This window comes from Miscanthus floridulus, chromosome 8 (genome assembly GCF_019320115.1).
Source record: "Miscanthus floridulus cultivar M001 chromosome 8, ASM1932011v1, whole genome shotgun sequence".
Classification (NCBI taxonomy): Eukaryota; Viridiplantae; Streptophyta; class Magnoliopsida; order Poales; family Poaceae; genus Miscanthus; species Miscanthus floridulus.
The window spans coordinates 5,984,896-6,001,813 of NC_089587.1; the positions used below are offsets into that span (position 1 = coordinate 5,984,896).

Consider the following 16,918-nt stretch of genomic DNA (forward strand, 5'->3'; position numbering starts at 1 on the left):
ACTTTAGCTTGAAAACAAAAACCAAACAGCTTGTTATTACCATGATTTTTTATTTTATGCCCAGAATTGGGCTTGGTCACAAGCCACATGACGGGTTTTCAGCCCTGATTTTGGCCATGGCCAATTTTCTTCGGTGAGGCTTCTTGGATCACCAACCAAACCGAAAGGGGCTGGTCAAACGAGAAGACCCATCTCGTCATCGTCAACGGCAAGGCCTAATGGGCCTATAGACTGATTGTATGGGCCTCGGCCCAGTTTGCACCCGTAGTAATGCAGTCATCACATCAGTAAACGAACAGACGCATTGCGCAAAAAGCTCGCGAAATCGCAAGCACAGAACCTTGGAGGCGAAGGAGTCGTCGACCCCGATGCCGGCGTCGTCGTCGCCGGCGATGGCGTCGCAGCATGCGCCGCCGCGGCGGGAGCTGGACCTCGACGCTTTCCTTCCGTCGTCTCCGACCTCCTCCGCGTCCTCCGACGCCGACGCGGCCGACCCCGACCACCGCCGCGCCGTCGACGACCTGCTCCGCCTCCTCTCCTCCTCAGACTCCGACTCCGACACCGAGGAGTCCAGCCGCATCCCTGGCACCAGAAGCCGGACGCCGTCCCGCGTCCAAGCCCCTGCGCCGCCTCCCGTTGAGCCCTCGCCGTTGCCTTCCCCGTCCCCGCCCCCGAGGAGATCCGCATCGGCCTCGCCGTCGGAGACCCTCTCCTCCCTCGTCGCGAGAACCTTCTCGAGCAACGGCGCTTCCTCGTCGTCCAAGCCCCTCCCCTCGCTCTTCCGGGGCGTCCGCCCCAGCCCCAAGCCCGGCGCCGCGCTTGCCGCTGCTGCCGCGGCGTCCCGCGCGGTCCTCACCCCACACGCGGCTGCCATCAAGTCCCGCCGATCAGTCTCGGCGCCCGTGGATAAAGTTCTGGAGGAAGAGGGGAGTGGCTCCGAAGACTCCAAGGAGCTCCCTCCCACTGGGAGCTTGGAAGCAGAGGTAGAAGAGAAGGGTAATTCGGAAGAAGTTGCTGAGGCGACCAATCAAACTGCAGGTGGGAGTGTGGGTGTGGAATTGGGAGAGGATATACAGGCAGAAGTGGCAGGTGCAGAGAATGCTGAGGCTATAAAGCTGGTGGAGGCAAGTTCTCTGGACTCTGTAAACTCTGTAGTTGCGGAGGATTCCAGTGGGCATGAGCAAGGTGATGATGTCAATTTGGCCGACCAAGTTGGGAATCAAATTGAGGCTGTCAATGAGGAAAATGAGGATGACCAAACTGGAGATGATAATCATGTGCAATCAGGTCAGGGTGTGGATCTTATTGTGGTTGCTTCAGAGGAAAGTTCTGATGATGAACATGAATTTGAAAGATCTGACAGTATCATGGAAGAACAAGTGGAATCTGGGAGCTTAATTGACAAAGTGATTGAAGAGAGGGTAGAGCAGCTGGAGGCCAGCAGGAAGGCTGAGAAGAACACAGAGAAGAAGCTGAAGGTGTCAATGAAGCCGTTGGAGTGGGCAGAGGAGCTTGAGAAGAGGCAGGCCTCGTTTGGTCAACACTGGGAGGAAGGAGCAGCTGCGCAGCCCATGCAACTAGAGGGAATCGGAAAGGGCCCACCAGCTATCGGTTACATGCAAATTGAGATGGACAACCCAGTAACTCGTGCCATGTCCTCACCGTCGTTTAGGTCAGACCATGGCTCTCCCCAGGTGCTGGCCGTTCATAGGAGCTATATAGCAATGGGCACATCTAAAGGTGCTGTCATTGTCATTCCAAGCAAATACTCCATTCATCAAGCTGATGATACAGATGCAAAGGTTAGTCATTAGTGCTGGAGCGAATAAGGCATGTTTGGTTCACAGTAATCGGTATTGTTGTATATTTTGACTTAAATATGGCGTATTTATTATGCATTATTTTTGTGAAGTTAAAGATTGTTCTTTCAAAAACATTTGTTGCTGGATATGACTATATCATTTGGTGTCAACTTACTGGAAGTCTTTACTTTCGTAATTTCTTGTCTTAATAAGGAATAAACAGGAAGGGACTGAAGTATTGTTACATTTCTGTTTCTGCAACAGCTCTATGTGCATTTGTCCGTAATTCTGTAGATGAGTTCTGGAGATCAGAATAGCACTTGCACCTCTAAGAATTAAGTCAAGCTTACTCTGATTTTGGTTTGCTGCCAAAAATGTAGTGTCCTTTACCACCAGAATCTGATACAAAGACAACATTTAGGTAGAGTTTGCAGAAGTATCTCAGATTCTAAATTTGGAGTAGAATATGCAACAAATTCTTGTGAGGAAGCTGCTTAGGGAAATTCTTTGTTTGTTGTGCCATTTAGTGGACACCATACATCAGTGTGTCATTGGAACACCGCATTGTTTTCTCTTTCTTTCTCACTGATTGAAATGCTTTTATTTTTTCTTCAAAGATAACACATTGATTTGAATCAATGGCTGCACATATAAATCTGAGAACCCCATATGCAAACTCTTGTTGGACGAACTTCGAGAAACCAATACCTGTTCTAGTTTGGTGGCTTAAAAGTTCTATAAATTATGTGAATCACTTTGAGGGTATAAATACTTTTCAAAAAAATTTCAGATGCTGTTCTTTTGGAACCAAGGCGAGAGGACTCAGTCACCAGTGACTGCCATGTGCTTTAACCAACAAGGGGATCTTCTGCTAGTAGGATATGGTGATGGTCATATGACAATTTGGGATGTACAGAAATCTGCAGCAGCAAAAGTTATATATGGCGAGCATACAGCACCAGTAGTGCATGCTTGTTTTATCCGCCAATCTAAAGCCATCACTGGGGATTCAAAGGGGGTAGTACTATTGCACACGTTTTCCATTATCCCCGTAATTAATCGTTTGACTGTCAAGGGAACTCAGGTATGGACAAACATCATTTTACTCTACTATGCTCACTAGTTTTCGTATTGAACTTGTGGTCTGACAAAACCTTGCTACAATGTGACAGCGCCTTTTTGATGGGAATACTGGAATTGTGCTCTCAGCCTGTCCTCTTGTTATGGATGAATCTTTTGGTTTTAGTAACTCATCTGCCCAGGGAAATCAGACAACTTCCTCCAGTGGTGGTCTTGGCAGCATGATGGGTGGTGTTGTTGGAGGTGTGGTTGGAGTAGATTCTGGATGGAAGTTTTTCAATGAAGGCTCTTCTCCAATGGAGGATGGTGTTGTAGTCATGTTTATTATGCATCAACATGCTCTTGTGGTATGAACCAGTCATAATTTTGGAAACATGTTCTGTGATTTTAGTAGCTATTATATGTGTCATGAATTCTTATAATGAGCGTAATATTATGTGTCATGAATTCTTATAATGAGCGTAATATTCTATTTTTTTCCTGTTAGGTTAGACTCCGTACCAATATTGACCATGTTGACCATATTGAGACCTTCTCTAGACCAGATGGAGCACGTGAGGGCTCCATCGCGTATGCTGCGTGGAAATACACGTCATCTTTGAATGAATCGTCATCAGTAGGTAAAGTAGGCCTTCTTTCATGAGCATTGGTGCTTTCTTTAATGTGTATTTCAATTTTTGGGGACTAACATGATGATGCTATAGATGAAGAACGAGTGTCATGGCTAGCGCTTGCATGGGACCGTCAAGTGCAAGTTGCAAAGTTTGTTAAATCAAAGATATTTAAACACAAGGAGTGGAAGCTTGATAGTGCAGCTGTTGGTGTTGCCTGGTTAGATGACCAGGTATGCAAAAGTTTCTTTTCCGCTGTTCATTTAATATCTTCTATACTTGGTAACAAATTAAATTACTCTCTTTTCTCTTCAGATGTTAGTTGTCCTTAATTTGAGAGGGCAGCTCTGTTTGTTCTCTAAAGATGGCAATGAACTTCGCAGAACTACCTTTGTTCCTGATGGCCTTCTTTTCGATGACACCATATTGCACCATGCACATTTTTTTAACAGGTTTGGTAACCCAGAGAGGCATTTTAATAGTTCAGTAGCGGTAAGAGGTGCTACAGTGTATATTCTTGGGCCATCTTTTCTCACGGTTTCCCGACTTCTTCCATGGAAAGAGCGAATTGAAGCACTAAAGAGGGCTGGTGATTGGATGGGTGCACTAGACATGGCAATGAGGCTTTATGATGGTCAAACACAGGGTGTTGTTGATCTCCCAAGAACAGTTGATTCAATTAGAGAAGCCATAATGCCTTACCTAGTTGAGTTGCTGCTATCATATATAAGTTATGTTTTTGAATATATTTCAATTGCACTGTCAAATCATACTGGAAAAGGGGGAGAATCAGATGTTGTAATAGAGGCAGATCGATCCCTGCTTACACAAAGAGATGAGCAGTATGCTCGTGTAGGAGGGGTTGCAGTTGAGTATTGTGTCCACATTGGACGTAACGATATCCTTTTCGATACAGTTTTCTCTAAGTTTGTCGCTGCACAAAGTGGAGGTAGGCTTATTCTAACTCTCTCAGTAGAATCTGTAACATTTCCTTTTGGTTAAGTTCTGAACTTTATTATTCATGCCTTGTGAAACACTAAACATGTAGTATGTCCGATAGATCATTCCATCATATGATCTTTGTTGAACTTTGCCCATGAAACACAGAACCATCGAAAGATATTTTCATGCTTCTAATCTAAGTTGTTCACTTACAATGAATCCCTTTTGAATTCTGAACCAATGCAGAAGGTTTTCCACATTCCGACTTGTGCTCTTATATTTTGTGGCCCATTAGTCTTCCTTGTTATTTTTTCCTGTCTTGGAATATTTTGACCCCCCTTGGAATATGCAGGAGAGCTGTGTATTATTTCATTAAGAAGAAGAAAGAGTGCAAAAAATTAAAGACAACACACAGCACACACTCACCGGCATATACGTGTGTGCGCGCACACTCACTCCCTTACACACTGGCTTAGGCTTAGAACATATATTTTGATTTATGTATTAAAATTTCATAGGATTATATGTATTTGTAGTCTCTATTAGATAAACATTGCATATGTAAACATACTTGCAGGCTTATGGGACGGTGCATGTACATGTATCTGTTGTTAAACTGTTGCTAACTTGAAAATTGGAAATAACATGATGACAGGTATGTTTCTGGAGGTGCTAGAGCCCTATATATTGAAGGATATGCTTGGTTCTCTTCCCCCTGAGGTGAGCAGCACCAGGATTTATACTAGTGCTAGAATAACAATCTGTAAATGAATATGCATATAATCCAATTGTACTTGTAGATCATGCAAGCACTAGTGGAGCATTATAGTGGCAAAGGATGGTTGCAGCGAGTTGAACAATGCATCCTTCACATGGATATTTCTTCATTGGACTTTAATCAGGTATAGGAAATATTTGTAATTTGTTTATGTGACTGTGTAATAAATCCGTATGTATCTGTTAGAGTATTTATTTCCTACCTGTACATGCCGCCTCCTCCAGGCTGGCCTGGCCCTTTGGGCTACCCTGTATCCTCTATTTATATGTAACCCTCTTGTAATCTCATCATTAAGTGAATCTAAGCCTGTTGGCATTCCTCTATCATGGTATCAGACTAATCACGTCTTGGGGGCCTTTCACCTCCAGCCCCCCCCCCTCTGCCCCCCCCCCCCCCCCCCCCCCCCCCCGTCCCCTCGGCCGCCGCTTGACGGCTGCAGCGCCGATGGCCCCCGTGGCCCCTTCGGCTGCCGCGCCCCACTCCGGCGGCTCAACCTCCGGCGCCTCGGCAGCTTCCACCGCGACTCAGCTTCACGACGAAGCCCACGCCGCTGCCAAGACGCTGGAAGAGGAGGCCGTCTCCTTGCGCATCACCAACTCCGAGCGCAGTCAGCAACTCCAGGAGGAGGCTGACCTTCTCAAGTCAGCCGCCGTTGCCCAGGAACACGTCCGTGCCGCCGCTGCTGCTCTTGACCAAGAGCGCGCGCAGGCTGACGTCTTGGAACAGCAGTCCGCTGCCCTCCATGAGCGTCTTCGCACGGAATCCCTCCGGGACGACGACACCGTGGACGGCGACGACGACCGCTCCGAAGCTGCGGCCATTGCTCATCTGCACAGCCAGGCCGCCGCTGTCCAGAACATCAAGAACTTGATCCCCATCGTTCTTGATCTGCAGTCTTCCAACTACTCCAAGTGGCGCGGCTACGTCCTTCTCATCCTCGGCCGATTCGCTCTGAAGGACCACGTCCTCAGTGACGATTCCCGCTTCGCCGACCCGACATGGTCGCGCATGGATTGTGTGGTCGTCTCCTGGCTCTTCAACACCATCTCCTCCGACCTCCTGGACGTCATCCACGAGCGTGACGGCATCACTGCTCGGGCGACCTGGCTCGGGATCGAACAGCAGTTCCTGAACAATCGTGAGTCCCGCGCCATGCTTCTCGACGCCGAGTTTCGCACCCTCTCCCAGGGCACCCTCTCCATCGACGATTACTGCCGCAAGATAAAGAGTATGGTTGATGCCCTTGCCGATCTTGGCGAGCCCATCAACGACCGTACTCTTGTGCTGAATGTTCTGCGTGGCCTCAACGAGCGCTTCCAGTTCATGTCGCAGCTCATCACCCGTCAGCGGCCGTTCCCTTCGTTTGCTGACGTTCGCGCCGACCTACGCCTGGCCGAGCTCAACATGGCGCCTCCCTCGGTGCCTCCCTCGGCTCTCATCGCCTCTTCGTCCAGCAAGCCGCCTGCCTCCTCGTCGACACGTGGGCCTGCATCCCCGCGCCCTCCACAGGCCGCCGGGGGGGTGTCATCTGGCAGCAGCCGTGGCCGGCGTCGTCGCGGCGGCCGTGGCCAAGGCGGTTCGCACAGTGGCTCGCCAGGCGGATCGCAGTGGCCCTCCCTCCTCAACCCATGGACCGGGTCCATCCATATGTGGCCCGGGTCCGCCCCCAGTGGTCCTCGCGGTCCACCGCCTCGCGTCGGCTCACCTTCGTCTCCGCAGCAAGCTCTGATGACGGGCATGCCTCTTCCTGGAGCATACTGTCCTCCGGCTCCTGCAGCGTACTACCAGGCGCCCACCCAGACGTCCCCTTCTGCATGGTCACCATGGGATCCCCAGTCCCTCGCCAACGCCTTCAGCACCGTCACCCTCACCCCGCCACCAAGTTCCTCGGACTGGGTTGTCGACTCGGGCGCTACTTCTCACATTGCTTCCAACCCTGGTATGGTCACCATGTCGCCATCCTCCTCTTTTCCTTCCTCCATTGTGGTGGGCAATGGTGCCACCTTACCGGTCGTTGGCACCGGCTACTCTACTCTTCCTGGTCCCTTTCATCTCAACAACGTTCTCATAGCCCCTGACATCATTAAAAACTTTCTTTCTGTTCGACAGTTCACCTCTGATAATCTCGTTTCTGTTGAGTTTGACCCTCTTGTTTCTGTGAAGGATCTCCGTACCAGGAACGTCCTCCTTCGGTGTAACAGCTCAGGGCCCCTCTACACCCTGCAGCTCCCGTCGTCGCCCTCCGGTTCCTGCGCTCTTGTGGCCACTCCCTCCCCGGCTACTTGGCATCGTCGCCTCGGCCACCCCGGCAAGGCAACTCTTCAGAGCCTCGCCCAGTCTTCTTCGATTATCTGCAGCAAGCCTGATGATGACTCCCTCTGCCATGCTTGTCAGCTTGGGCGCCATGTCCGCTTACCCTTTACTAGTTCCTTGTCGAGAGCACCTCATAATTTCGATTTGATCCATTGTGATCTGTGGACATCCCCAATTATCAGTGTATCTGGATTTAAATATTATCTAGTTATTATTGATGATTGCTCTCATTTTCTTTGGACTTTTCCTCTTCGCTTAAAGTCTGACACTTTTTCTGTCCTCTCTAATTTTTTCGCCTATGTGCTCACTCAGTTTGGTTGCACCATCAAATCCGTGCAATGTGACAACGACCGTGAGTTTGACAACTTTGCGTCTCGTGCTTTCTTTCTTGCTAAAGGTGTTTCTCTCCGCATGTCTTGCCCCTATACCTCACAACAAAATGGCAAAGCCGAGCGCATGCTTCGTACCACCAACAATGTCACCCGCACCTTGCTCTTCCAAGCTTCCATGCCCCCCTCCTATTGGGCTGATGCCCTTGCTACTGCCACCCACATCATCAATCGCCTCCCCACCAAGACTCTAAACATGAGCACCCCTTTCTTCGCGCTCTATGGCACTCATCCTTCCTATCATGACCTCTGGACCTTTGGGTGCACTTGTTACCCCAACCTCACCGCCACCACTCCTCAGAAACTCGCCCCGCGTTCTTCTCTGTGCGTTTTCATTGGCTATTCTCCCGATCACAAGGGCTACAGGTGCCTCGACCTCGCCACCAACCGTGTCATCATCCCTCGCCACGTTGTTTTCGACGAAACAACGTTTCCTTTCTCCCTTCGTTCAAGCTTGCCAACACATTTCATTATGCTTCTGTTGTGTGCAGGTAGTCAGGCTTTGTCGTGAACATGGGCTATACGGTGCACTAATTTATTTATTTAACCAAGGCCTAAATGATTTCCGTACACCTCTAGAGGAACTTCTATCAGTTGTTCAGAACACCAACAGTAAAGATGATACTTCTAGTGGGTATGTAATATTCTGGCTAGCAGTAGTTCTATGAAACAATACGATACAATATTTTATATTCTGATTCAGTGAACACCATTTCTACATATAAAATGAAACAATCTTTTATATTGTCCATTAGTTGTGGATTGTGAATCGACCATGATCTTGTTAATTCTGAAATTCCTGGTAAAAATGTATCTTCAGGTAAACTTTTATTAAACAGTGTTTATAGTGAATACCGTTGTTGTTCCTTATCTGGCTATCATTTTTATTTGAGAATAGAACAAATGAATCTTGATATTTTCCCTCATTCTTCTGGTGCATAGATGGATGTAATAGTAATACGATGTAAAAGTTTCTCAATTCTTGTGAATATAAAGGGATAAGATGTGGTTGTGCTTGTTTAATTTTTGTTAGAAATTCCTGAAGCTACACATATAACAATATATGTTTGCTAGGTTTTAGTATACTGCTAGAATCAGATAGAAATATACAGTAATATCTTAGCCTCTAACCTGTTCTTTGTTCAAACAGATACAGGATGCTTGTTTATCTGAAATATTGCTTTCAGGGCTTGGCATTTCCTCCAGGTTAGTTCCTCCATTTGTGTCATACGATTTATCATTTACCAGTTAATTATATCAATGGCAGATTAGTATGTAGTTAGACCACAATCCCTGTTTTCCATGTGGTATTGCTTTTTGGGTGGGCCTAGAATCCTGTGTATTTTGTTAGTAAAACTTTGTTGAAAGCTTGATTATCAAATTGGAGAGATTGAATCTACCATAAGATGCTTTGTAAGTCATCAGAATGTCTGCACCACTACCAGCAGATTCTTACTACCAGCAGATTCTTTTGTAGAACTAGAAACAGTAAATATTGTACTATGTTGATTTATTCTTTTTATTGTAAATAGAACTCAGGTAGATGTTCTGACATGACTTTATTTTTAAGGGCATGGGATAATTCCCCGATCCCGGCTTCATTCAGTGAGGGAAGAACTCCTGCAATTTCTGCTTGAAGAGTCTAAGCCACTCACTTCTGAAGTATTTAAGGGTTTCAATGCTTCTTGTGGAAAGTGCCTAAACATATGCTATCTGCTATGGATGGATACTGAAGCTACTTTGGAAGTTCTCAAATGTGCTTTTGTACAGGATAACTTTGAACCTAGAGATGAACTTCCGAGTACTGTCAGTACATCTGTCTCAGACAATGAAGATGGTATTGACGCTGGAAGCCCAGAGGGCCAAAATACTATGGTACAAAATGTAGTTGATGCCATCATTGACATTGTTAGTTTGGAAAATGATGTGATTCAGTCCGTTGTCATTGGTAAAACTGAATCAGAATTTTGGCCTTCGGAGAAGGATTTTGGCTATTTAATGGAGTTTGTGTCCTTTTTCGTTTCCCACAAAAGGGCTAATGCATCTAAGAGAGTTGTTGTGCACATTCTTACTTATCTCATTTCATCATATGATGACACAAGAACAAGGACTCAGAAAGAAAAAGAAGTTCTTCAACTCTTCAATGCGGTTCCCCGAAATGATTGGAATTCGGATTTTGTCTTGAACCTTTGTTCAGATGCTCATTTTTATCAGGTTTGCTACCATTGCTCTGTTAGATTCACTCCTATGAAATTTATGTAGCACTGCTACTCGAAATTGCCAGCTTATGAATGAAAACATTCTTGTCCTTGTGCAGGCCTGTGGCTTGATATTTACGACCAGGAATCAGAATTTGGCTGCTTTAGAGAGTTACATGAAGGATAAAGAGGAACCTTTCCATGCTTTTATCTTCATTGATAAAAAGTTACTAGAATTGGTTGATGATGAAGCTTTGTCGTTCCATACCACAGTAATATCTCGCTTTCCTGAGCTAGTCAAGCTAAGCAGGTAAAGTTTTCAACTATCTATCAACCAAATCATATTATTTTCTTTCGTTCTTCCTCTCATGTTTGTCTTTCAACTGAATGTGCTCATTCTCTCTCATGCCTGGACTCTCAGGGAGTGTGCATTTGTCTTGGCCATTGATCATTTCTGTGATAAGATACAGCAAATATTAGCAGAGCTTCGTTCTGACCGACACAGCCTCTTTCTTTTCTTGAAAACTGCTATTGAAGTACACTTGACTGGAAAACTTGACTTCAGTAAGCTTGAAGTAAGAAGCAAACAAACTGTTGAACTCCAGTACTCTTCTACTGACGTTGAGGATTATCAGCAGAGGCTATCAAATCTCTCCAAGTTATGCCACAATCCTGTTTACATCGACGACGAGTTAGTTGAACTTTATCTGGAGGTAGTGATAGATTTTTGAACTTTAGTACCTTTCAAATGGTATGGAGCATTTGATAATCACTGAACATTTAGTGCTAGCCGCTATACCGTACATGAACTTTGTAAGAACAAGCTACAAATATATTGGCAGCTACGGCAGTGAATCACCAGAAATAATTAGGCATCACATAGCAATTTTCCTTTGCGGATATAAAAAAAAGTTGCACGCTGTTAGCTGCAAGCTTTGAAGTAACTGTCACAATTTTTTTCTTTCTGAAAATACATAATAGGAAAACAAAATTATCGCTGCATATTTCTCATGATCTTAATCAAACACATCTTCCTTTACAGCTTTTATGTCAGTATGAGCGAAGGTCAGTTCTGAAGTTTCTGGAGACTTTTGACAGTTACAGATTGGAGCGGTGCTTGCATCTTTGCCTAGATTATGGAGTTACAGATGCTGCTGCATTCTTGCAAGAGAGGGTTGGTGATGTTGGGAGTGCCCTAGACCTTATTCTGTCTGGACTTGATGAGAAAATTAGCCTATTTATCTCTTCTGTGGAAAATACTTTCTCTGGTGTCGCATCAAAAAGTATCTCTGAGATTAAGCAACTAGACATCGTTCTAGAAATGAGTGAGGTTTATTTCTCTCACATTTGAATTCTTGTCTAGGTTTTTAACTTCTGCTGTGCAGGTATTAACATTTTCAACTTTTTTGTTTAAGGCTCATCCAGTGCTTGATGCATTGCATGCCTCCATTGGATTGTGCCAAAGGAATTCACAGCGCTTGGACCCAGAGGAATCTCAGTCCCTTTGGTTCCAATTGCTTGACTCGTAAGTCATGCTATAATACATGAATACATAATTGTGTTACAAAAAAAATTATTTGTACGATGAATCTATTGGCACAGTTTCCATCTGGTCAGTCAGTGTTGCTACTTATGATCATAGCTAGCTGAGTTGGTCGAGGGTGTGGATGTATGCCTAGACCATCCAGGTTCAAGTCCTTGTCGAGGCGAATTTGTGTGCCTATTTTTCTTAATAAAATGCCAGCTGGTTCCTCCTAGGTTGGTGTAGTTTTTAAAAAAATATATATATACAGAAAACACCAATGTGTCCCTTTTCTCGAAAATGGCATATGGAGTATTTATGAGCAGAATGATAGCACATATAGTTAATGCCTTAGTTATGGTTGTTAACTTTTGGTAAAAAGTCGAGCAATAAGCCAATAACAGAAATATTTTGTCAGGAAATTATCTATTAGATTCAATAGCACATCTAGAAAGACAATGCGAGCCTATTGCTGTGGGATAATTTGGGGAAGTTTTTCCAAACTGTTCTCAGCTTTGTCGTGCTCATGGTTTGCTGAAGTCATATTTACATATTTATCTTTTGTACTGATGTATACCATTACTATTGATTCAGCTTCTCAGAGCCATTAAAAAAATTGTATGGAATCAAGGATGTAAATGGAAAAGGTGCCAGGTCAAATTGGAGTGAAGCACCAATGGAACATCTGAAGGAAAAAAGACTATCTCAACAAATGAGGATTACCAAACAAAAGTGCCTAAATGTTCTGCGAAAAGTATTTTCACAATGTGTTGGAGAAATAATAGAGGCCATGGCTGGGTATATACCCCTACCAGCAATCATGGCAAAACTGTTATCCGATAATGGGAATCAAGAGTTTGGTGATTTCAAACTTGTGATACACAGAATGTTATCTATGTATCTTTACGAAAAAAGAATACTGGTATGGCTATTTGTCTATTTCTTGTAGGTAAAGGCTGTAATTACATACTCCATTTACTTCTTTGTGGAACACTGTAGAAGTTCATTGGTAAATTTTGAATCACATGACCTACTCATTGCAATAGAGCAAAGGTTTGAAAAGGTTGCTCTGTATGGTCCATGTATTCTTGTTACTTTGTTAGTAACTCGGACCAAGTATGAGACCAGTTCATTAATGCACCCTTGAATTTTGTTATTTGATAATGCTACTACCTCATAATGTCCTAAACTAGATATATTCGTCCATGATCTGATATATGTCCCTGCATTGACTCCTGGAATTGATTGTTTGTTTTGCTCATTTAAATCTACCTCATGATTCAAGTGTTGAGCTCTCTACCTAGTATGTACCAGTTGACTTAATGCCAAATGACTAACATCACTGCTTTTAGTTTCTGGTAATCTCCCATAATTTTGCTGATAGAAAATAATTCTTAGCTACTCTGCTCTGATACCTAACTCACCTATCTGTAGGAAACAGCTAAGTCAGTAATTGAGGATGACTCATTTTATACCTTGAGTTTATTAAAGAGAGGAGTTTGTCATGGGTTTGCTCCACAGACTTTTGTATGCTGCATATGCAACTGCTCACTTTCTAAAGAAGGTGCTATTTCAGCTGTACGGTTGTTCAGTTGTGGGCATGCAACACATCTTCAGTGTGAGTCTGAGCAGACCAGGTCATCCAATCGGGAATCCAAAGAGGGATGCCCTGTCTGTCTCTCGACAAGTGATACACAAGCTCGAAGCAAATCACCTATGTTTGAGAATGGGCTAATGAAGTATTCTGGGGCTGAACATGAAGTGTCACATGGCATCCATCAGATTCATGAAGTTGATCATGCTGAGAGATCTTGTGGGCTTCAACAGATGTCACGGGTATGACTATATGATCTGGTCTTACCTTTTTTTAGGTTGTATCATAAATCTCGCAACTAAAACTGGACGCCTTTCTGACAAGTGGAAAGTGAAACTGTACCTAGTTCTAATCTTCTATTGTATCTCTCCTAATCGATATGTGATAATGCGGATATCATTTCTTTTTGCAGTATGAAATACTGAATAATCTTCAGAAAGCGCAGAAGTCCTTTCATATAGAAACTTTACCTCCATTGAAACTTGCACCGCCAGCTATATATCATGAGAAGATACAGAAGAGGACCACTTCAGTCGGTGAAACTAGCAAACATTCAGTTAGAAGTCAGAAACCCCAGAAAATATGGCAAATGAAGGAGCAAAAATCAAAACAGACTGGGAGTCGTCATCCACAAAAGTCAAGTTTTCTACGTGAGTTCATATTCCAGTCACTGACATCATAAGAATTAATGTCACTGTGCTGATTCAGTTATGGCTTTCTGTTTGCGTGCTTACTTTCTTTGATCCTCTGCAGGTTAATAGAAGAAAAAAAATGCTGCTTTGTTAAGTATGGTATGTAGTTCAAGCTTTACGCCTCCAGTAATCTTGCTTGTATCGTGTTTCTTGTTTTAATATATGTGAGATCTATTGAAAATGTCTTTAAGATCAATACTAAAAGAAGGATATTAACACTCCAGCCTATATATGGCTGATGCACGATGAGGCTGAACTTATCACTGCAGTAGCTCTTTCAAAGTGATGCTAAACCTCCATCTTTTGAATCTTAGCGAAACACCTGATGGCACAGTCAAGCATGGCACAACAAAGTTAGATACTGTTTATGTGAGGTTTGTTTTGATCCCTTGCTGTGACCAAATGGCTTGCATTTACTTATGATCAAGACAAAAGCTGGCAGGACTAAAAGGAAAGCATGTGTATTTGAAATTTTGAATGGAGTTCAGAATTTGTACTGAAATTCACTTGCAATGATTGATTGTTGGATAGAGTGTCAGTTTAGCATATATTGCTATTTACACTCTCCATTGACAAACAGGCAAACAGCTAATTTCATGATGTTTCTCCTTTGCTGGTTAATTTCTTACCTGGTATTGCTTGCTCAATTAATAGTGCATAGTTTTTTCTCGTTTGGTGCAGAACCAGATTCAAACTGATTGTTAATTTCATTCATGCAATCACCACAATTGAATCTTCAAGGACCACTAATTTGTCAGCGTGATCGAGCTGCTCATCAGTACATAATTTTTTGTCTTGGGGATGCATCTTGCTGACGAGATCCTCTCTCCCTGTACCATGGTCAGTGGTAGAGTAGCTACTTCGAACCAGTTTGCTATTTGCCTGGGTGGAATTCATCTTTGTTGCTTACAAGTTATCATCTTAATTCCAAGTTTTGTGGAATTTGGAACCAGGGTGCTTTGGGCTAGGGAGGAGGTACACTAAGCACTGGCCAGAGTTAGAAAAAAACATGAGGCCGTAACCTGAAATAGAGTAAATTGTGAGAAGAAATTTTCTTGCAGTTCATCGTGATTAGTTTCTGTACAGAGCATACACGTGGTGACATGATCCTTGTACAGACACACATTCACAGTAAAGTGGGATGCTTCAATCAATTCATTGTAAAATACATACACAGGATTGCTGGCATGTGTCGCCCTAGAGTAACTATGGCTAATTGGTACATCATGCCAAATATCCTTGCAGTTCATCGTGATTAGTTTCTGTACAGAGCTGCTATACTGTCAGTTTTGATATCAATGCACATGATCGACGTTTATTTCTTACATTACAGAGGGAGATACAGAACGGAATATTCGTTGCATCTTGCAATTATACATCTGCTACAATTTGGTATCAGATATCAGAACAGTTTGAAATCTGGGCTAACAAAGTCGTCAGACTCCTGCTGCTGCTACGAACAAACAAAAGGATGTTGTACGATTGTACTCAAACTTTGGTTTGATTCCAAGATGAATCTAGGCTAACAAAGCCATGGCTGATAGGGTTTTACATGGGTCTGATCCGCAAGCAACATGCTGCTAATCGCTGTCGCTAGCCCTAAGCTCTAGACGACAAGAAGATGTGGTTCGGGGAAGTCGCCGCCGCAAGCTCTTCAGAACACGTCGGGCCCGTGGAATGCCTGGAAGCGGCAGCTGTCGGTGCCGAGCATCCGGGCGGCGAGCGCGTAGTTGGCCGCCTCGAGCTCCGCCACCTTCTTCCTCAGCTCCGCCGCCTCGCGCTTGGCCTCCTCCTCGCGCGCCTTCGACTCCGCCACGGCGCGCCGCGCCGCCTCCTCGCGCCGGTGGAGCGCCGCCACCCCGTGCTTCAGTACCCCGTTGTCGCGCTCCAGAGCCTCCTGCCGCCTGTGCTGCTCCGCCACGCCGCGCTTCAGCGCGCTGTTGTCGCGCTCCAGCGCCTCCGCGCGCGCCCTGAGCGTGCCGTTCTCCTCCCGCCGTAGCCACCGCCGCCGCCGCCAACGCCTGCTGCTGATGCGCGGCGAAGGCCGCGGGCGCGGGTGAGAAACGGCCTCGCTTCGCGAGGTGAGGCGGCGCCGGCACAGCGCTTGCGCGAGGACAAGATGGCCGCCATCTGTGCTCTTCTTCAAATCTGTGGAACAGGAAGGCTTCGCGCCCCAAATTTATGGGGCCGGGCGTGGCGTTGCCGTGTCCGACTCCGACTCCGCTCTCAACTCCCTCGTGAGTCCCCTCAAAAAAAAAAAAAAGACTCGTGAGTCAACTCCGTCGTGAGATGAGATGCTTAAATTCACAGTAAAGTGGAATGCTTCAATTCATATTCATTGTAAAATACACAAAATAGGCTTAACAAAGGAGCGCAGCATGTACTCCCTCTTCCCAAAATAAATACATATCTCATTTCTCGAGGAGTCAAAATATTTTAAATTTTACTAAAATATAAAAAAATATCAATATTTATGTCTTCAAATATATTTATTATGAAAGTATACTTCATACTCGATCTAATGATACTTATTATATATCATAATAAATATTAATATATTTTTATATATATTTGGTTAAATTTAAAAAAAATAACATCTCAGAAAATAAGATGTGCATTTATTTAGGACAAAGGAAGTATTGCGCTAGAGTAAGGGGGCGCAAAGGACCCGTTTGGTATAGTTTGTGCTTATTATCAGCTCTTCCTCCCGAATTGAGACCCATTGTTTATAGATCTAGGGATAAAGTAGTGACTTCAATATTAATAAATATTATAACAGAATTATCCGCCGAACAACAACCTTTGCCTGTCTATTAAAAAGAAGTGCAGCTGTCAAACAACTGTACCTATGGCTTCTTTGATAAAGCACCTCATTTAGCTTTGGCTTGTCTGAAAAGAAAAAAAAAACGTTTGGTAAAAAAGTGATTGAAAATGGCAAAATATCTATAATACCCTTGCCTCTTTTTATTTTTTCTTTTCTTTCTTTCTTTATTTTCT

At 44.4% G+C, this 16,918-nt stretch overlaps 1 protein-coding gene and 1 long non-coding RNA gene across 7 annotated transcripts; one reads left to right on the top strand and one right to left on the bottom strand.

Moving 5' to 3' along the window:
• The first annotated feature begins 291 nt into the window (after positions 1 to 291).
• LOC136475571 (uncharacterized) lies at positions 292 to 14,954 on the top strand. Of its 6 annotated transcripts, none has more exons than XR_010763211.1 (20): positions 293 to 1,802; positions 2,593 to 2,886; positions 2,975 to 3,229; positions 3,370 to 3,502; positions 3,587 to 3,726; positions 3,809 to 4,442; positions 5,091 to 5,155; positions 5,236 to 5,337; positions 8,407 to 8,549; positions 9,066 to 9,121; positions 9,486 to 10,129; positions 10,233 to 10,423; positions 10,535 to 10,826; positions 11,156 to 11,443; positions 11,529 to 11,638; positions 12,230 to 12,557; positions 13,070 to 13,471; positions 13,642 to 13,879; positions 14,603 to 14,761; positions 14,875 to 14,954. XR_010763211.1 is itself a non-coding variant. In XM_066473072.1 (20 exons), exons 1-19 carry the CDS (start codon positions 369 to 371, stop codon positions 13,985 to 13,987), a joined length of 5,754 nt encoding a protein of 1,917 aa, XP_066329169.1. In that variant the 5' UTR covers positions 293 to 368; the 3' UTR covers positions 13,988 to 14,020; positions 14,583 to 14,954. The 6 variants fall into 6 exon arrangements, 5 of the variants coding, with proteins under 5 accessions (XP_066329171.1, XP_066329169.1, XP_066329167.1 ...); XM_066473072.1 differs by adding an exon at positions 13,983 to 14,020 and having other exon boundaries at positions 14,583 to 14,954; XM_066473070.1 differs by adding an exon at positions 13,983 to 14,020 and having other exon boundaries at positions 14,603 to 14,954.
• Positions 14,955 to 15,058: 104 nt separating this feature from the next.
• On the bottom strand, positions 15,059 to 16,380 carry LOC136475572 (uncharacterized). The gene is made up of 2 exons (XR_010763212.1): positions 15,753 to 16,380; positions 15,059 to 15,710 (listed from the first exon to the last, which is right to left on the bottom strand). It is a non-coding gene; the product is annotated as an uncharacterized lncRNA (long non-coding RNA).
• Positions 16,381 to 16,918: the final 538 nt, after the last annotated feature.